At 45.0% G+C, this 22,072-nt stretch overlaps 1 protein-coding gene across 1 annotated transcript in view; it reads right to left on the reverse strand.

Moving 5' to 3' along the window:
* XYLT1 (xylosyltransferase 1) overlaps nucleotides 1-22,072 on the reverse strand; it is a 253,247-nt gene that overhangs the window by 31,634 nt on the left and 199,541 nt on the right. The window contains exon 7 of the mRNA XM_038762807.1: nucleotides 5,692-5,908. Within this exon, the coding sequence (XP_038618735.1) occupies nucleotides 5,692-5,908 (217 nt within the window). The remainder of the gene's footprint in view (nucleotides 1-5,691; nucleotides 5,909-22,072) is intronic.

The following is a 22,072-nucleotide window of genomic DNA, read 5'->3' on the forward strand; positions in this document are numbered from 1 at the left end:
CTGCAATACAATAGACACATTCCCGGTCCACAGCAAGCTGCCTTGGGTCAAAGCCACAGCCTTGGCCAGGCCTAGATCTCTGCCTTTCCTGACCTCCTAATAATGACAGAAAGAAGTACAGCATTTGTTAAGAACTTAAAAGACAAGTTGTGCCATGCACTGTACAAGATAATGAGGCAGGACACAGTCTCTATCTCAAATGGGGCTCAGAGTCTAAGTAGGGGGGAGCAGGATTTAATCCCCAGTTTCCTGAGGTCCAGAGATGTGAAGTGACTTGCCCAAGGTCATAAGGCAGGCAAGTGGCAGTGTCAAGATTAGAATCCAGGTCCTCTGACTCTCTGGGCCCCTGCTCTTTCCATTAGGCCATGCTGCTTTGCCTCTGTTTCGTATTTGCAGATCAAGACAGCCAAAGAAGAGACTGTGCCGATCTGACCCCCTTAGTGGGACTACTATCAATCAGACAGTGGTATTCAGGGAGCACTTACTGTGTGCAGAGCACTGTATTAAGCACTGGGGAGAGTTCAAAACAACAGTATAATAATAATGGCATTTATTAAGTGCTTACTATGTCCAAAGCACTGTTCTAAGCGCTGGGGAGGTTACAAGGTGATCAGGTTGTCCCACGGAGGGCTGTCTTCATCCCCACATTACAGATGAGGTAACTGAGGCACAGAGAAGTGAAGTGACTTGCCCAAAGTCACACAGCTGACAGTTGGCAGTGCTGGGATTTGAACCCATGACCTCTGACTCCAAAGCCCGTGCTCTTTCCACTGAGCCACGCTGCTTCTCTAATGTAACTGGTGGGCACTATTCCTGCCCTCAAGGAACTTACAGTCATTTACTATTACTACTACTGGTGCTGCTGCTATTGCTTCTACTACTATTTATTCACCCTCTTCTACAATTATACCCCAGCTTACCTTTGTGCCTTTCATGCTAACTTAATTTTTGTTTATCCTTTCACTGACTTCTTGCTCACACTCTCTCTACCACATGAAACTCCCTCCCCTTTTCATATGTGATAGACGCTGATCAATTTCTAAACTGCCCAACTTACGTTCTCCCCAACTGCCACTTGTGGCATTCTGCACTAAGCACCCTTTTAGCCTCCTATAGCAATTATACATATCTGCCTCAGGTACCTCATCTGTAAAATGGGGACTAAGACTGTGAGCCCCAAGTGGGACAACCTGATCACCTTGTAACCTCCCCAGTGCTTAGAACAGTGCTTTGCACATAGTAAGCGCTTAATAAATGCCATTATTATTATTATTATTATTATCTCTTCCCTGCCCTGTGACTTTAAACGCAAGAAGCAACTTGGCCTAGTGGATAGAGATAGGCCTGGGAGTTAGAAGGACCTGGGTTCTAACCCCAGCTCTGCCATTTGTTGTGACCTTGGGCCAGTCACTTCACTTCTCTGTGCCTCAATTACCTCATCTGGAAAATGGGGATTCAGACTGAGAGCCTCATGAGGGACACAGATTGTGTCCAACCTGATTAGCTTGTATCTATCCCAGATCTTGGTGCAGTGCCTGGAACAAAGTAAGTGCTTAACAAATACCATCTCCTCTTTTCTTCTCCCATCTTTCTGGAAATTATTTTTCTTTCTGTATCTCTTGCTAGATTTTAAATTCTTGAGGACACACATCAGCTCTACTAATTCCATTCTACTTGCTCACGCTCATAGAACAGTCTTCATTCCATAGTAAGTGCTCAATAAATGCTAATAATTCCCATCACTCTGAGTTGTATCAACCCAATAATAATAATAATGGTATTTATTAAGCACTTACTATGTGCAAAGCACCATTCTAAGCGCTCGGAAGATTACAAGGTGATCAGGTTGTCCCATAGGGGGCTCACAGTCTTAGTCCCCATTTTACAGATGAGGGAACTGAGGCCCAGAGAAGTGAAGTGACTTGCCCAAAGTCACACAGCTGACAATTGGTGGAGCCGGGATTTGAACCCATGACATCTGACTCCAAAGCCCTTGCTCTTTCCACTGAGCCATGCTGCTTCTCAATAGCCACCTCTAACATGTAAGGATTTATCCTTAGCACTTGCGTGTATGTTTTTTTCAACGTTTGCGTGTATTTTTACTCAATTATTTATTTTTATTTTCTGTCTTTTTGTAAGGTATTTCTTTAGCACTTACTACGTGTCACCACTGTTCTAAGTGGTGGGGGTCGATGCAAGATAATCATGATGGGTACAGTCCCTGTCTTACATGAAGTGCACAGTCTAAGTCAGATGATTTAATCTCCGTTTTACAGATGAGGCAATTGAGGCACAGGGAAGTTAAGTAACTTGCCCAAGGACACACAGCAGACAAGTGGCAGAGCAGGGAATAGAACCCAGGTCCTCTCACTCCCAGTCTCGTCCTCTTCCCAGGAGGCACACTGCTTCTCATTCTGATTCCGCTATTTGTGAATACTTTTATGTCTGTCTTACCCTTTAGAGAGTGTCCCCTCATGGACAGGGAACATGTTTTGTGGTTCCGTTGAAATTTCCCAAGTATTTAATACAGTGTACTGCACTCAGTACTTACCATTACTACTACTAAATTCCCCCCCTGCCAGGAACTGAACTTCACATTGCCTCTAGATTTGTAAACTTCTTGAGTGCAGGGATCATGCCTACCAACTCTATTGTACCATGTGAGCCTGTTGTGGGCAGGGATTGTCTCTATTTGTTGCTGAATTGTACTTCCCAAGTGCTTAGTACAGGGCTTTGCACACAATAAGTACTCAATAAATACGATTGAATGAATGAATGAGTGAATAATCTCCCAAATGTTTAGTACAAAGCCCTGTATTCTGTGAGAGTTCAGTAAATAGCACTGATTGTTTGATTAAGCCCCAGCAATGTACACACTAAGGGGTAGTGAGTTGCTTTTCTTGGCTGTCTGAAGCAACAGGAGAGATCCTTGGGTCATCACCATGACTTCAGACTCTGACTAAATCACCCTAACTTAGGACAGTGCAATCAATCAACCCATCAATCAATCAATCAATCATATTGATTGAGCGCTTACTGTGTGCAAAGCACTGCACCAAGCACTTGGGAAAGTACAACAGAGTTGGCAGGTGTGATCTCTGCCCACAAGACTTTTGCAGTCTACAGAGAAGCAGCTTGGCGTACTGGATAGAGCACGGGCTTGGAAGTTAAAAGGTCATGGGTTCTAATCCAGCTCTGCCACTTGTTTGATTTGTGACCTTAGGCAAGTCACTTTAATTCTCTGTGCTTTTGTTACCTCATCAGGAAAATGGGGATTGAGACTGTGAGCCCTTCGTGGGACAGGGACTGTGTCCAACCCGATTTGCTTGTACCCACCCTAGCACTTAGTAGAGTGCCTGGCACATAGTAAGCGCTTAACTAATTATTATTACTATTATTATTATTACAGGGGGAGACAGACATTAAAATAGATTGAGGATAGGGGAAATACTAGAGTATAAGAATATTTTTGTAACTATTACATATTTATAAAAGTACTGGGAACTGAAGTTTAGGAAGCCAGGAGGAGACCAAGAGCTTCGGTTGGGCCAGTAACCTAGAAATGTTTACACTGCCTTAAAAACCAGTGGGGAGAACAAAGCTCAAACCAAGGTTTGCTGTGAAATCTGACCTCGAGAAAGGGACGGGGGTGGATTATTTTTATAAATAACTCCTGTATGATCTAGAAATACATGGAAAAACCATGATCAAGTATGACCCCCATGTCACGCCCTGACCCTTCTTTAATGTTAAATGACAGGCCAGTGAATTTGGATTTTATGCTTGAATTGTCTGCTTAAACCCACAGAGGCGTACATCCTCAGTCAAGCAAAGGGAAAAAAACTCTCCAATTATCCACTGCCCTGTGTCCTTCCATAATGATAAAGAAATTCCCTGTGGATGAAAAGTTGATCAGAGTTGAGAGAAGAGGTGATTTTAATAGAAAGGGGATTGAAGGTAGATTGCTTAACATGTGTGCTGCATACTAAGAAACAGTCAAATGATGACAACCACAGTAATTCCAATCAATGACAAAAGGCCGATGGTCCTCAGGCTGGCCTCATCAGCCCCCAAACACTCAGCTGTAACCTCCGAAATAGAGTTTGTACCCCTTTCTTCATCAACACCTTCCCTCTTCCTGCCAGGAGGCAGTGGTGGACAGTCCTTGGGAGCCTACTTTGGGCCCACCAGGTGTATCACAGGTTTGATGCTGTGCCCCAGAGCAAGTAATGCCTGCACCCATGCAGACGGCTGTTGTCCCCTTCTGATAAAGAGGATGATTGTGGTATTTGTGAAGGGCTTACTATTTGCCAGTCGCTGTACTCAGCAGAAAAGCAGTGTCACTTAGTGGATAGACCATGGGCCTGGGATTCAGAAGGACCTGGGTCTGCTGTGTGTCCTTGGGCAAATTACTTAACTTCTTTGTGTCCCAGTTTCCCCACCGGTAAAGTGAGGATCAAGACTGTGAGCCCAATGTGGGACAGGGACTGTGTCCAACCCAATTTGCTTATATTCAACCCAGCGCTTAGTACTGTGCCGGCACATAGTAAGTGCTTAACAAATGCCATTATTCTTATTCTTATTAATATATTAACAAGCACTGAAGTAAATGGAATTCAATAAAATTAGATAGTCTCTGTCCCACATGGAGGCTCACAATTCTAAGGGAATGGGAGACCAGGCATCTAGTCCCATTTTATAGATGAGAAACTGAGGCCCGGAAAAGTTAAGTGACTTGCACAACACACAGCAGGCAAATGGCAGAGCTGAGATTAGAACCCAAATCTCCTATCCCAGGCCCATCTTCCTTCCACTGAGCTGCGCTGCTTCCTCTTCCGCTTCCCAAGGAATAATTGTTGAGGGAGCCTGGCTCTATGAGATGGGATGACTAAGGCCTTAGCTTGCCCTCCAGCAGGTTTGGACAAGGAGCAAAAGCAGGGAAGCAGCTTAGAACAGTGCTCTGCACATAGAAAGCGCTTAACAAATGCCATCATTATTATTATTATTAAGTCAAAGGGTCTGAGTTCTAATCCCGGTTCTGCCCCTTGCCTGCTGTGTGGCCTTGGGCAAGCCACTTTGTTATTAATGACTCAGAAGGCAGGGGATTAGAATATTTAACCTAATCTATGTAATGCCCAGTAAAACCACCCTGAAATATTATTTGATAATAATGGTTAAAGTCATAACACAATCCCCTCAAATAAGACACCGTGCCATAAGACACACTATGGATTCCAGGTTCTTCCAACAAACACTTGACTTTCTAAGCCCTGTCTGCAATATACGTACACATTTTAAGTTTAAACACACTCTCCCGAAAACTGCAAAAATTTCAAATGCCCATTCAAAACAGCAAACAGATAGATTAGTGGGTACATGATTTGGAATCTTTTTGGCATGGAATTCATAATGAGAAGGGATTCTATGTGCCCCATGTGGGACAGGGACTGTGTCCAACCTGATTACCTTGTATCTACTGCGGTGCTTAGAACCGTACTAGGCACATAGTAAGTGTTTAACAAACGGCATAATTATTATCAATATTATTATTATTATTCTAAGGCGAGAGGTGATTCTTCAATTACTTGATACCTCTGAAGGAGGCTTTAAGCTACAACAGCAGCAAATTCTGCATCTGCTGTTCTCCAAAGCTATTGCCAGCAGACTCTCAGGGTTGAGAATGGCACCTACCTCAGCAGGAAGCAGAGTATAGGAGTAAAATTGCTTCATTTTGGTGACCAGGTCATCGTTGGAGAAGGTCACGTACTCCACAAACTTCCTGTTGAGCAGAAACCAATCAGAGCCTCCATCAACTGTGATGCCTTCTGGGATCTTCCGGTCTCCCAGTCGCCACATGTGGGTGTCACACTCGAGGAACAGCCTGTCCAGGCCTTGTTTTCGGATAAACCTAAGGAGAAGGAAAAAGATTCAACAACTTGGCAAATCAGAAGGGGCAACAGGCGTGAGGCCTGTGAAGTTAAACCAGAGCAGGCTGGTGACTTTGAGGGTGGATGGCCTGACAGAACTTCAGTTGTGATACGGATTTAAAGTCTAATCTACAGACTATGATGAAGCCCTGGTACAGTAACACCTTAAAGGTCAGGAGTTAGTGATGGTGTCACTGGCAAGGATAGGCCAGGCTGGTGGCCATTTGGCAACTGGCAAAATATTCAACCCCCAGTGAGGGATCTCAGAACAGCACTGACTAAGACACCCAATCCCAGTGGGACATAGAGTAAACCCTGAGCCCAATCAATCAATCGTATTTATTGAGTGCTTACTGTATGCAGAGCACTGTACTATGAGCTTGGGAAGAACAAGTTGGTAACATATAAAGACAGTCCCTACGCAACAGTGGGCTCAGTCTCACCCTTGAAGCTGTTTGACTCAATGGTAAGGCAAGATGGCCGGCTGGATGGAGGTGTTTATGAAGTGAAAAAATGTTGGGGGGGGGGGGGGGGTCTGCCCTTCACCAATAAAAGCTATTCAGATCACAAGCTGGCTGACTGCTTTAATTTTCCCTGGCACAATTAAATGTTGATGAATGCTCATTTTCTGGGCCACTTTCACCCATTTCACACATCCCATGAGGCTCAATATTTGCCTCACTTTATTGCTCTCTGGAAAAAAGGAGTATCATTCCACTGCAAGACACATTCCTTCCCAAGATATCCCAGTGATGCAGACTTGAGGTGGGTTTATGAGTGCCATTTTTAGGATAGGGGAACTGAGGTTCAAAAACTCGCCTGGTGGCAGAGCCAAAGTTAAAATTGGCTTTAAAGCAGAGTCAGTTTGCCCCATCCTATCTTATCTCTCTGATCTCCTACTATAGCCCAGTCTGCACATTTTGCTCCTCCAGTGACAGCCTGCTCATTGTGTCCCCATCTTCCCCCTTCTAGAATGTGAACCCGTTGTTGGGTAGGGACCGTCTCTATATGTTGCCAACTTGTTCTTCCCAAGCGCTTAATACAGTGTTCTGCACACAGTAAGCGCTCAATAAATACGACTGAATGAATGAATTTGGTAGTATTTATTGAGCACCCATTTGGTTCAGTGCACTCTACTGGGTGCTTCGGAAATACCAAATACCAAATCATGAATATGTTGCCGACTTGTACTTCCCAAGCGCTTAGTCCAGTGCTCTGCACACAGGAAGTGCTCAGTAAATACGATTGAATGAATGAATGAATCTCATCTATTGCACCAGCAACCCCTTCCCCATGTCCTTCTCCTGACCTGGAATTCCCTCTCCTTTCATATACATCAGACCACCACTCTCCTTACCTTAAAAGGGAAAGTGTCTGCCACCTCTGTTGCCTTATACTCTCCCAAGTGCTTAGCACATTATTCTGCACACAGTAAGCACTCAAATAAAATTCACAGGTTGATCAAAACCCAAGTTTCTTAGCTCTCTGGATCACACTTCATCTTGTGTGTCCACATGTCTTGTTTTGTTGTCTGTCTCCCCCTTCAATTCATTCAACAGCTTGGGAAGTACAAGTTGGCAACGTATACAGATGGTCCCTACCCAACAGCGGGCTCACAGTCTAGAAGGGGGAAGACTGTGAGCCCATTGTTGGGTAGGGACCATCTCTATACATTGCCAACTTGTACTTCCCAAGCGCTTAGTACAGTGCTCTGCACACAGTAAGCGTTCAAAACGATTGAATGAATGAAAGAATCTTGTCTAATAAGCCAGGGATAAAGCCATCTTGACAGGGGAGCAGGCTAAGCCCTTATTAAAAATGACTCTAAGTGTTTTACATTACAACTGTAAGATAAGTACTGTGCCATAAGAAGCAACTGCCTTCCAAGAGGCACTTAAAAGAACAACACACAACAATGAGGTCAGCAGGGCGAAATTATAATTTTGCTGTGACAAGTGTCTAATTATGCAACGGCTTCCAGTAATAGCCACATCCCTAATCCTAAAATTTAGACTAATATAAAAACGTTAATTCAAAATAATACTGGGATTAATAATATGTGGCAGTGAAGAAAGAAACCAAGGTAAGCGGGCTTGCAAAATTTTTCTTTCCTTGAATCAGCTTCTAATTTCATGTTCCATTTTAAGGGATAATGGCATGGGTCTTGAAATTTTAATGTGGTGTCGGAGACTATAATCTTCAAATACAATATTTATGTAGTAATCTGCAAAATGAAATATTCATGGCCCAGAAAATTTTGGTCACTCTATTATTTGCAGCATCCAAAATAATATGAAGCTGCAAATGCATGTTTTGATTAACAGCCTCAAACAATTGTCCCTCTCTTAGAAAATCACATCTCCTCCAAGAGACTTTCCCTGACTAAGCCCTTACTCCAGCACTGGCTACGCACTTGGGTCTGAACCACTTAAGCACTTTGATTTTCAACCTTCCCCCACAGCACTTATGTACAGATCCATTTTTTTAATAGTACTTGGTAAGCGCTTACTACGTGCCCGACACTGAACTAAGCACTGGGGTCGAGATAATATAATCAGGTCAGACACAATCCCTGTCCTATGTGGTTCTCACAGTCTGAATGGGAAGGAGAACAGGCACTGAATCCTCACTTTACAGATTAGGAAACTGGGGCACAGAGAAGTTAAGTGAATTATCCAGAGCCGCATAGCAGGCAGGTGGCAGGGTCAAGATGAGAACGTAGATCCTCTGATTTCCAGGCCCATACTCTTCCCACTAGGCAACACTGCTTCCCTTCTGTAAATCACTTTAACATCTGTTTGCTCCCCTCATCTGTAGCTTTCCATAGGCGGGGACCATATCTACCTAGAGTGCTGTACTGGAGAAACAGCGTGGTCTAATGGAAAGGCCACAGGCAGAGGCCTGGGATTCTAATCCTGGCTCTGCCACTTAATGATGGCATTTATTAGGCGCTTACTATGTGCAAAGCACTGTTCTAAGCACAGGGGAGGTTACAAGGTGATCAGGTTGTCCCACGGGGGCGCACAGTCTTTATCCTCATTTTACAGATGAGGTCACTGAGGCCCAGAGAAGTGACTTGCCCAAAGTCTCACAGCTGACAACTGGCGAAGCCGGAATTTGAACCCATGGCCTATGACTCCAAAGCCCATGCTCTTTCCACTGAGCCACGCTGCTTCTCTTGCCTGCTGTGTGTGACCATGGGAACGACATTTCACTTCTCTTTCCCTCTTCTGAGGTAGTCATATCCTTTCATAACTACGCAGCAGTATCCTCGCTGACCACCCTGCCTCCTATCTCTCCCCGTTGCAGTCCTTCACCCTGCTGTCCAGATCATATTTTCAACAAGCCATTCAGTCCATGTTTCCCCGCTGCTTAGGAACCGACAGTGGTTGCCACCCACCTCTGAATTAAACAGAACCCCTTAATCACTGGCTTTAAAGCCCTCAATCAGTTTGCCCCCTCCTACCTTACCTCATGATTTCCAACTACAACCCAGCCCGCACGCTTTGGTCCTCTAATGCCAAACTATTCACCGTACCTCAATCTCGTTGCCAACCTCTCAACCATGTCCTGCCTCTGGTCTGGAACGCCCTCCCTCTTCACATCTGACAATTACTCTCCCCACCTTCAAAACCTTATTGAAGGCACATCTCTTCCAAGAGGCCTTCCCTAAGCCCTCATTTCCTCTTCTCCCACTCCCTTCTGTGTTGCCTATGAACTTAGATGATACCCTCTAAGCATTTAATATTGTTCATCCCACCCTCAACCCCCAGCACTTATGTACACATCTGCAATTTATTTTAATGTCTGTAAAGTTCCTTGTGGGCAGGGAGTGTGTCTATCAACTTTTTTGTATTGTACTCTCCGAAGTATAAGCTTATTATAGTGTTCTCCATAAAGTGCTCAATAAATTCCATTGACTGATTGATTTAAAATGCCTCCAAAACCAGCTGAAGCTTTGAAATAATTTCTCTTTTTTTCTGTTACTTTAGAACTGGAGGTTTGGGGTAGGATGCCTGCATACCTGAGAAGAACAAGTAACTGGGATATGGGAACACTAGACTATAAGCTTCTTGAGGACAAGGATCTTGTCTACCAATTCTATTGTATGCTCCCAAGCACTCAGTACAGGGCTCTGCACACAGTGAACACTCAATAATAATAATAATGATGGCATTTATTAGGTGCTTACTATGTGCAAAACACTATTCTAAGCTCTGGGGAGGTTACAAGGTGATCAGGTTGTCCCACGGGGGGCTCACAGTCTTAATCCCCATTTTACAGATGAGGGAACTGAGGCACAGTGAAGTGACTTGCCCAAAGTCACACAGCTGACAATTGGCGGAGCTGGGATTTGAACCCATGACCTCTGACTCCAAAGCCCATGCTCTTTTCACTGAGCCATGCTGCTTCTCATAAATACCTCAATAAATACCGCTGTTTGAATGATTATGTTAAACCCATAAACGCTGTTTGCTGTATAGGCAAACACTTGCAAGACATAATGAAGCCTAGGTAAAAAAGATTCATACTTTAGGTGGGAAAGACAAATGCCAAGGGCCAGTAAAACATGCCAGATTTTTCTACACCATATGCCCCAAAGCATCTCATTTGGAAAGAGGTAATGGAGCAAAGTAGGATGTGAATCAGGTTTGCTGAATTGTGAAAAAGAGGTCACAAGAATTTAAAGTTTTCCAGTCTTGCCAAGTCAATGAATAGAATTCTGCATTCATCTGTGTTTTATCTTGCCCTACATACATAAAACACAAATTTGAAGTTCAACCTAAACTGGATCCCGTGGTTTACTCCAGTAGCTGGGGCTAATTGATTTCACCCCACAATCCCAAAATGCCACACTGTAATTCTAGAATGAGACAAGTGGCTGAATGTTCATGGCTCACACTTTGCACAGGTTGATCATTGAAAAACTCTGGTCAGCAGGCACACATAACATCGCTTTCCCTTTAATTGATTTAAAATGTCTCCAAAACCACCTGATGTTTTGAAATAATTTTTCTGATGTTCTGTTACTGGGGTTTGGGATAGGATGCTTGGGTACCTGAGAAGAACAAGAAACTGGGACACGGAAACACTAGATTGTGAGCTTCTTGAGCCCTGGAACTCAGGTACTCAGCTGCATTAAGGCAATGACCTTTACAATGCAGCCTCATTGCACAGGTTGCTCACTGAAAAACTCTGGTCAGCAGGCACGCATAACATCACTTTCCCTTTAATTGATTTAAAATGTCTCCAAAACCGCCTGAAGTTTTGAAATAATTTTTCTGATGTTCTCTTACTGGGGTTTTGGGATAGGATGCTTGGGTACCTGAGAAGAACAAGAAACTGGGACACGGAAACACTAGATTGTGAGCTTCTTGGGCCCTGGAACTGAGGTACTCAGCTGCATTAAGGCAATGACTTTTACAATGCAGCCTCATTGGGTGGAACATGTGAGAGTAATGGATGGTAGAATAGCTGAGGATCAGTGCGATGCTAACAGAGGGGACACAAGCAAGTCAAGAGGGCTAACAATGCATTTTTGATGAATAGTGAGAAGATCTCCAACAACTTAGTAGAGGTGAGGGAGGGGGAGGCTATCAGAAAAAAAAATGTGGTATTTGTTAAGCTCTTACTATATGCCAGACACTGTTCTAAGCCCTGGGTGGATATAAGCAAATCGGGGTGGACACAGTCCCTGCCCACATGGAGCTCACAGTCTTGATCCCCACTTTACAGATGAGGTAACTGAGGCACAGAGAAGTGAAGTGCCTTGTCCAAGATCACACAGCAGACAGATGGCAGAGCTGGGATTAGAACCCAAGTCCTTTTGATTCCCAGGCCCGGTCTCTTTCCAGCAGGCCAGGCTGCTTCCCCAACAGAAGACAACAGTGGCAGGTGGAACAGTCTTCTGGGTGGTCATCAGGAATGGAGTTACTTTTCTTGAAAGAGGTTTTCGGGACTTTGTGGAAGACCAAGAAACAGAGTCAAAAAGAGTGAAGGGCTTAAAGTGACATCTGAATTGGCAAAGTGCAGGACAATTATTACACACACACACAATGGAATGGATCCTTGCTCTCAGGTGAGCTTTACCCAGCCACAGTCACGCATCTCTGCTAGCCCCATCAACCACAAATATGAAGGACAGCTCCCAAACTACCATGATTTCTAAGACTTTCTTAAAAAATTGCCCCTGCTTTGCCAGAATTCCAGATTCTGCTTCTTAGCAATCCAGGTCTATAGTCAATTTTATTTCTTTATTTTTCCCCTCCTCTCAAGAGAATAATAGCTGGAGAAAGGGCTCAAGATCAGAAGGAAATAGTGCCTACTTAGTTTAACAGTATTAAACAGGGTTTCTTCTAGGTAATTGTAGGTGAGAAACCACAGAATTTGTAGTTCTTGTGGCTCTCCAAAGACTCAAAATCCTCTGCTCACAAAGAAGATGTACTAGAATGGAAATGCCTTATTGTACATATGCTATCCTGTAGGACCTTAAACCCAAACCCAAATTAGACTTATTCTTGGGATTTTCATTTGACTTACGGGCTCTGAAGGAAATTCAAAAGCCATTTAAGTTAGTGCCTGAGCAACCATTGACTCCTAAGCTTTTCAACATCAGGATCACCTGCAACAACATGACAAAGTATTTTGGCTTCCAGTCTCCCACTTCCACCCTCTGTTTACCCATTCATTTAGATCAGGAAATAAATACAAAAGGGGAAGTCCAAGAAAAGGGACAATATGGGTAGCTTCAGAAATCAAATGTCAGCAAGAGAAATCCTTTCCTTTGAATGGGCACTGGCGTCTTTAATCGGATTATTTCACAGCGGCAATCGAGGAAGATGTGCCATCCATGTGATGTCGTACCAACCGGCTGTTGTTTTATCGCTCACTGGGAGATGATGACACAAGACTGAGAGGGTGAATGGTGCTGCCAAATGGGCCTTTATCAACTGCGACTTAGGGAGTTGAAGGGGTTTGGATGCCTTCTTTGTACCGCCCTGGGGAGCAGGGCCCCTGGTGAGCCATCTGCCAGGTGGCAAGGAGGCAGGAATGTGAAGGGACTCAGGCCTTGGGGCAGACGAGGAAGAATAGCAGAACCATCAACAGGAGTGGCCAGAAACCTAGGGACCAGGAGAGCTGCTAATCCGTTCTGCTTCCGATGGCTTTGAGTCACCATTCTGCTCTTCTTGGTGCAGTGAAGTAGGCCACTTTTGCTGTAGGTGGCTCCATAAACTGCTGCCCCGGGCTCTGCTTCATTACCAGGTGAAAACCTACAACAGCGGACCAAAGTGTCTCTCGCCACCATGCTCACTCTCTCCAATGCCACAGCAGGCACCCATGTTGGTGGCTCTGTACCCAGTTGGTGCCAACCCAGCTTGGCTAGGTGCTGTCAAAGGGCCGGTCAGGGTTTGATACTGGGCTCTTGGTAGTTTCTCCACATAGTAGCTTCTCTAGCCCACAGAAAGGCAGGATGTCTTCTTAGCAAGTTGCTGACTGGACAGAAACTTCCAACTAGCTTGTCGTGTTTCTTACATTTCTAGACTGTGAGCCCACTGTTCGGTAGGGACCGTCTCTATATGTTGCCAACTTGTACTTCCCAAGCACTTAGTACAGTGCTTTGCACACAGTAAGCGCTCAATAAATATGACTGAATGAATATGCACTGAAGTTTTTAATGAAATGTGGATGATAAAAACTAGGCCTTCAGCTATCTATCAGTGGTATTTACCTAGCGCTTAGAGGGCACTGTACTAAGCACTTGGTAAACATGGTTCCTGCCCTTAAGGGGCCTATACTCTATACCTATAAAAAGGCAGAACAGATATTAGCTCATTCATCTTTTCTGTTCTCTAGTGTGAAAAGTTTAGGGCAGTCAAATTAGCATAGCACAAAGCGAAGCCTATTTCTCTCTGCCTGACAATGTTCTATTGATGGCATAATAATAACAACAATGATGGCATTTATTAAGCGCTTACTATGTGCAAAGCACTGTTCTAAGTGCTGGAGAGGTTACAAGGTGATCAGGTTGTCCCACGGGGGGTTCACAGTCTTAATCCCCAGATAAGGTAACTGAGGTGCAGAGAAGTTAAGTGACTTGCCCAAAGTCACACAGCTGACAATTGGCGGAGCTGGGGTTTGAACCCATGACCTCTGACTCCAAAGTCCGGGCTCTTTCCACTGAACCACGCTGCATCTTTCTCCCCCCTGTGTTTCTGCATTCTTCTGTGGAAATGAATTCAACTAACCCTACACCTATGATCATGAGTTCACATCAGAGGCAGGAGACAATAGCTGAAGAGTTCTAGCTAACTCTAGATGACATTACTGATGCTGAAATCCTTCCCACCCATGTGAGAGTAGTTGATAAGAGAGATGTGAGTTCACGTTAGCTGTATGTGTTGTATTATGGTCAGTCTTTGCTGAGAGTTGATCAAAACACCCGAAAGGCTGAAGCTTGGCATGGGATTTTCAGGGAGGGAAAGGAGAACCTACAATTCCCAGGAAGCCAAGTGACTGACACAAGTCCGAACACTTGTCAAGGCCCATCTTGAATGCTGCATCAGCCTCCTTGCTAACCTCCCTGCCTCCAGCCTCTCCCCCTCCAGTCTATACTTCACTCCACTCATTTTTCAAAACTATCATGATTATTATTGCATTTGTTAAGCACTTACCAAGTACTGTTCTAAGTGCTAGGGTAGATACAAGTTAATCCAGTCGGACACAGTCCCTGTCCCATGTGGGGCTCACAGTCCTTATGAACCACAAATGGTTGCCTAACCTTCTTCGTATCAAGAAGCAATTACTGACCACTGGCTTAAAGGCACTCAATTAGCTCTCTCCTACATGTCCTCTTTCTTCTCCTACAAGCAGCGTGTCTCAGTGGAAAGAGCACGGGCTTGGGAGTCAGAGGTCATGGGTTCAAATCCTTGCTCTGCCACTTAGTTGTGTGACCTTGGGCAAGCCACTTAACTTCTCTGTGCCTCAGTTACCTCATCTGTCAAATGGGGATGAAGACTGTGTGCCCCACGTGGGACAACCTGATTACCTTGTATCTCCCCCAGCACTTAGAACAGTGCTTTGCACATAGTAAGCGCTTAACAAATGCCATCATTATTATTATTATTCTTTCAAGCCAGCCAATGCACCATGCCTAGTTCTGTTTTTCCCACCTATTCTCCAGCCTTGTTCTCAATTATCCTTCTGCTGGACCTCTGTCTCACACTCTTCCTTCTGCCTGAAGTCTTTCCCCCTTCACATCTGGCACAACACTGCTCTCCCCACCTTTAAAACCTTTTGTAAATCATACCTCCTCCATGAGGCCTTCCTTGACTAATCTCTCATCTCCCCACCCTATTTCCCTACCACCACTTCAACACTTCTGCATCATTTAAACTCTTGGGTATTCACCCCCACCCAATCTCCTAGCACTCACATATATACCTCTGCACTCTTTTGCTTCCCCCTATTTGTAATTTTTTTTGAGTAACTGTCTCTCCCACTGGATGGTAAGCTCCCTGAGGGCAGGGATCATGTCTACTAACTCCACTGTACCAGTGCATGCTTAGTGCCACGCTCTGCACAGAGTAAGCACTTATTAAATACTACTGAACAGTTGAAAGCAAAGCTCTGAGACCCCTGACATGAAGATATGAAACTGAAACTTAAAATGCATGCCATTCTTCTTCCTTCAGCTAACTTGTATCTCTTGTCATGTCGTCGACCCAAAGCCATTCTAAACTAGAACCTTTAAACAAAGCTCACCGCAAGGCACAAATGGTGCTCAAACACCCGGGATGCAGAGGGGAGGGGAGAACAGGCTGGGGTGCCAGTAATTAATCTGTTGTATCGGCCATCACTGGAAACCCTGAATTTCAGGAAAGCAAAAGACTACCCTGCTTTGCCAATTGGAGTTGAAAAGTTAATTATCTCTGACAACATTTGTACTAGTGGAAGATATCCAGGCAGCAAGCACTCTTGAAAAGAAGCAGGCTGGCACTGATAACCTTTTAGACAGTGGGCTTGTGTGTATTTCCTGGCCCCTTATTAGTGCTACTGTTTCTAACACAGGATTGAAATAGTTACTGGAATACAGTTTGAGGGGTTTTGGATGGATTATAGGTTCAGAGCCGCTACTCAGACCATGAATAATGGTTTTCTTTTAGTGCCCAATGGGGGCCCTAAAACACCACTTTATGCCTTCCAACACCCTAGCCATATCCCTCAGGACTGTGCCTACTGCTCTTCTGGCCTCTAATAATAATAATAATAATAACAACAATAATAATGATGGCATTTATTAAGCGCTTACTATGTGCAAATCACTGTTCTAAGCCCTGGGGAGGTTACAAGGTGATCAGGTTGTCCCTCGGGGGGTTCACAGTCTTAATTCCCATTTTACAGATGAGATAACTGAGGCACAGAGAAGTTAAGTGACTTGCCCAAAGTCACACAGCTGACAAGTGGCAGAGCTGGGGTTTGAACCCATGACCTCTGACTCCAAAGCCCGTGCTCTTTCCACTGAGCCACGCTGCTTCTCCACGCTGCCTCTAGCCTTGTAACTTTCAGGCTCGCACTACCTTTGAGTCTTACTGACTATGCTTCTGCCCCAGGCTCTTTCAGAGAAGAGCTGATTAGGAGAACATGCTCTTCCTGGGAGGGCAGGCTGGCAACGGAAATTAATGTAAAAGGCTGGGGGCAAGTAGAGGAATTTACTATTTTCTAGCATCACAAAATTTAGCATTGAGTTAGCTACAGAATTAGCAGGGAAGGGTTGGGGAAAATGTGAGCATGGTAGGGAAAATTAAAAAGTAAAAATCCCAGGTAAAGCTTACATCAGCATCAGAGTTGCCACACTCAACCTAGGCACTCTCCACTTCCATGGAAAGTGATCCATCAATATTAACAATAATGGTATTTGTTAAGCACTTACTGTATGCAAAGCACTGTTCTAAGTGCTGGGGGGATACAAGGTGATCAGGTTGTCCCACGTGGGCCTCAGTCTTAATCCCCATTTTACAGAGGGGGATTAGGAGGAGTAGCATGGCTCAGTGGAAAGAGCATGGGCTTTGGAGTCAAGAGGTCATGGGTTTGAATCCTGCTCCACCATGTACATGTCTGCTGTGTGACCTTGGGCAAGTCACTTAACTTCTCTGATCCTCTTGTAAAATGGGAATTAAGACTGTGAGCCTCACATGGGACAACTTGATCACCTTGTAACCCCCTCAGCGCTTAGAACAGTGCTCTGCACATAGTAAGCGCTTAACAAATGCCATTATTATTATTACAGATGAGGTAACTGAGGCTCAGAGAAGTTAAGCGACTTGCCCAAAGTCACACAGCTGAAAAGTGGTGGAGCCAGGATTAGAACCCATGACCTCTGACTCCCAAGTCCGTGCTCTTTCCACTGAGCCACGCTACTTCTCTAAGCAGCGTGGCTTAGATACTTCCCTAAGTATCAATAGTATCTATTGAGTGTGCAGCGCACTGAATTATGCACTGTACTTAGAAAGAAAGACAGTGATCCCTTAATTCATGCTGGAGAAAATGGAAATGATGCAGTTAGAGGGTGGTCTGATTACCAAATGTGCATGTGTGCAATAAATCAGTCAATCAATGGTTTTTAGTGCTTACTCTGTAGGGAACACTGTACTCAGCACTTGGGAGGGTACAATACAAAGAGGTGGTAGACACATTCCCTGCCCACAATGTGCTTACAAGATATTGCTGGGGTCTTGAGGGGGCTCAGAGAGGATGGGGGTGCAAGGAGCCTCCAGTAGTTGAAGGGTCAAGCCCAGAGGTGTCACTATTTGCTTTGGGGTTTTTCTATAACTACTTGACCTTCATTCAGTCACTCTATTATATTATTTCAGGCCACTAACTGTATTATGGGACTCACATCAAGCCATGCTTCCATTTAAACAGCCAATGAGAACTGTTTAGGTTTCTCTGCTTAGGAAATATATATATATAAATGAATTAAGGTCAGCAATACCTCAGAAAGTGCCTGCTGCAGCTGTTTTCTACGTGGTACAGAATAGGAAGCCCTAGGAATTGTCAGAACAACATCTGGGATCCCCACAGGGTGGAATCTGGTAATGAGAATCATTGTTTCAGCCTGGACAACTTGCAGAGATGATTCTCCAGGCTCAGAGCCAGGCCAGGCTCTCGGCTGAGCCATTCACAGGCACATCTACAGCCTGTTCCAAATTTGCTGGAGGAAACAGTTCGGTTGTTCTGCTAGGCATTCTCTCCTTCTAAAGAACCTGAATGACATTATTTCCTGGTCTCATGCCCAAACCAAGCCATGTCCTGAGCGATTTCCATTCATTGTAAGGTCCTCAAGGGGGTGGCTACTGAGTCTATTGTATTGTACTCTCCCAAGTACTCAAACCAGTGCTCTGCACATAGTAAGTGTGGAATAAATCTACTGATTGATTGAGGCAACTCCCAACCCTATCCTCAATAGAATTTCTGCAAGTTTTCCTCAGTAGCAGACAACCTCAGTGTCTCTGACTTCACATGCCTGGGATACTACAAGCCAGATGTCCACAGAACCTGACTTTGTGGAAACTTCCACCAGGCACTGGAATGAGGAGCCCAGTGGATAAGAAGTAGTGTGGTTAAGTGGAGAGAGCATGTGCCTTGGAGTCAGAAGGACCTGGGTTCTAATCCCAGCTCTACCACGTCTGCTATGTGACCTTGGGCAAGTCATTTAACTTCTCTGTGTCTCAGTAACCTCACCTGTCAAATGGAGATTAAGAGTGTGAGCCCCTTGTGGAACAGGGATTGTGTACAACCTGATTACCCTGTATCTACCCCAGCACTTAGAACAGTGTTTGGAACATAGTAAGCTCTTAACAAGTACCATTATTATTCTTATCATCATTAACAATCCGCTCTGCATTTTCACCAACCACAGACCAGCTATTTCTTAGTCACATCCACTGCACATCCCAAAACAGCAATAATAGAGAAGGTGCAGCATTAAGGGTTCTTTAACAGCTAAAACAGCCACAAGGAGCATCTTCAAGTCAGTCATGAGAAATACCATTTTCAAATGTGTCTGCCGGCTGAAAAAATGAGCAAGTCCCTGTTGCAAATGAAATATGAGTCCAGTAACCATCAGACGACGCTTGCCGGGGGCAATAAATAGGCCTTTGTGTGCAGAGCTCTTCAGGACGGCTCTAAATTACTGAAACCCACTGCTGTGTAAGATTTCAATTTCAAAAAAAATCATTAAAGAAATACCAGAGCCCCTCAGATGGCGCAGAAATGCGAATGGTTCTAAGCTGTTAAATAAGAGGTTAAAAATACGACCGACTAGGACAATAAGTGGGTTTTTATGAACTTAAGAAACTGTGATGCTCGAACGCAATCACACAACAGCCACGACAGGTCAGTTGTTCGCCGACTTTACCCACCAGGTCCTGGGCCTCCTGTTGCGTCTGCTTCCCAGTGGCAGACAGTAGTGGCTCTTCAGGAACTGACACTTCCCTGCACCTCTGGGCTTTAGAGAGGACTTAGGATCATCTTCACCCAGCTAAGGCAGTTTCAAAATGGTTTTTGAAAGGTAAGAGCCTATCAGACATCGGAAGAAATAGCTGCATAAGGGAAGCTGAAAGGGTGATGGAAAACCTGTCCTCCAGAGCCAGATAAGCTGGGTTAGTACACGGAAGGGGACGATCATGCATTTTTCACCTCCACAAGGGCAGAACAAAAGGAAACGGATTGTAACAGGGCTGAAGCAGACCGATTTTAGGTCAGAGCTAGGGAAGAACTGTCTCATCTTAGGGATTGTGGATTCCAGGAACAGGTTGTTAGGGAATCAATCAATCAATCAATCGTATTTATTGAGCGCTTACTATGTGCAGAGCACTGTACTAAGCGCTTGGGAAGTACAAATTGGCATCACATAGAGACAGTCCCTACCCAACAGTGGGCTCACAGTCTAAAAGGGGGAGACAGAGAACAGAACCAAACATACCAACAAAATAAAATAAGTAGGATAGAAATGTACAAGTAAAATAAATAAATAAATAAACAGAGTAATAAATATGTACAACCATATATACATATATACAGGTGCTGTGGGGAAGGGAAGGAGGTAAGACGGGGATGGAGAGGGGGACGAGGGGGAGAGGAAAGAAGGGGCTCAGTCTGGGAAGGCCTCCTGGAGGAGGTGAGCTCTCAGCAGGGCCTTGAAGGGAGGAAGAGAGCTAGCTTGGCGGATGGGCAGAGGGAGGGCATTCCAGGCCCGGGGGATGACGTGGGCCGGGGGTCGATGGCGGGACAGGCGAGAGCGAGGTACAGTGAGGAGATTAGTGGTGGAGGAGCGGAGGGTGCGGGCTGGGCAGTAGAAGGAGAGAAGGGAGGTGAGGTAGGAGGGGGCGAGGTGATGGACAGCCTTGAAGCCCAGGGTGAGGAGTTTCTGCCTGATGCGCAGATTGATCGGTAGCCATTGGAGGTTTTTGAGGAGGGGAGTGATATGTCCAGAGCGTTTCTGGACAAAGATAATCCGGGCAGCAGCATGAAGTATGGATTGAAGTGAAGTTGAAGGGAAGTTGCAGAGATGTTTTCCCTGGAGTGGCTTAAGGACCCACAGGGTTGCAGGCATGGAATGTGTCTGTTTAAAGTGGTATTGTACTCTCCCAAGTGCTTAGTACAGTGTCTGGCACATAGTAAGCACTTTACAAATATCATAAAAAAAGTCTGAAGCTGATACCTGCGAAAGCCTTGCTTCTGTTGGGAGTCAGGGCCTGTTTTCAAAGCTTGGGTCTAGTCAGATGAAAGCAGCTGCAGAGAGGCAGTTGCTTGTCTATTGATTCATGAAGGTGGCTTCAGGGGTTCTAATTATGCAAAATAATTTTCAATGCATTTGCTTACTTATTTTGAGGCAAAGAGGAGAAACATTTAACAAAACACACCCCTCGTTTAATTACTGGAACAGTCAGGGCCAATTTGCTAGCTGTTAAAATGTTAGATAGCCTCTGTGCTTGCAGCCAAAATTGGGCACTAAATACTCTCCACAGTAACAGAAGGTCATTGCCGCGATTACCAACTGCGGGAAATTAAAAAATGAGAAAGGAATAAATTTGAGCCATATTGTGGGTTTGTTCTCGTCCTCTGTACCCTCTCCTTTGACACGAGCCCACGGAGGGATTTCACTTCATTACAATGCTATGGGATTCCATTCTTTCCACATCCTCCCTTGCCGAGAATCAAAAGGCCGGAGTCGATGGCAAGGCCACAGAAGGGATCCGCCAGCCTTCTGATCATGAATGTCCCCAGTGGGCAGAGCTCCGAAGGATCCCTTTCCATTCGGCAATATCTTCTCCTTTCAAGTTGTTGCTGAGGGCTTTCATCCCTTACCATCAGAGTGCTGGAATGAAACACCTACTGGCTCCAGCTGCTTGCTTTTCTCATTTCTAGTTTGGTTCACTCAGAGAACTCTCCTCACTTCGTTCCCATATCTAGGTGAGGCCTGTGACATCTTCTGGCGGTGGTCACAAATGAGAAATGAAACACCCACCCCCACCCCGGCCTGCCGCTGACAACCACCACCTCTCGAGTCGCTCGGACTAAAAAGGGCTCGAGTGTTTAGCTATTCGGCAGATGCGTTCAGCAAGCGCTGCTGCCGCCGCTAATAAACAGAAGAGCTGCACTCAGAGGGGAGGACGAATGGCTTATTAGCCCATTTTACTATTAAATGAATACCAAATTAGGATGTTTAATTGGTCTAAATGATCTGAGGCCCTGCTGCTTCTGGCAGTTTAGACCCTGCTTTCTGGGTGAGTGTCAGAATATATCCATTATTTTGGGAAATGAGGTTCTGCGTTATCGAGAACACGAGACCACTAGGAAGGTGAACAAAGCACTTGATTTTGTGAGACTTTTTTTCCCCAACTCTATTCCAGTTCACTTCTCTGCTGTGCCTGCCAACTAGAGTGTAGCCAGTCCCTCAAACCTCAGAGCCACTCTTGCCCACCTGAGAGCACCAAGAGTGGGAGCAGAAGCAAGCTCTTACTGGGGGTCCCCACTTCCTCCTGGCAGAGATATTTTTGAACCAGGCACAGTGCAATTCCTGGTTTTTTGGTTGTTTTTTTTTTAAATCACCAAGCCAACAGGTGCTTGTGGAGCCATAGGTG

The sequence above is a fragment of the Tachyglossus aculeatus genome, chromosome 21, assembly GCF_015852505.1.
Source record: "Tachyglossus aculeatus isolate mTacAcu1 chromosome 21, mTacAcu1.pri, whole genome shotgun sequence".
Lineage (NCBI taxonomy): Eukaryota > Metazoa > Chordata > Mammalia > Monotremata > Tachyglossidae > Tachyglossus > Tachyglossus aculeatus.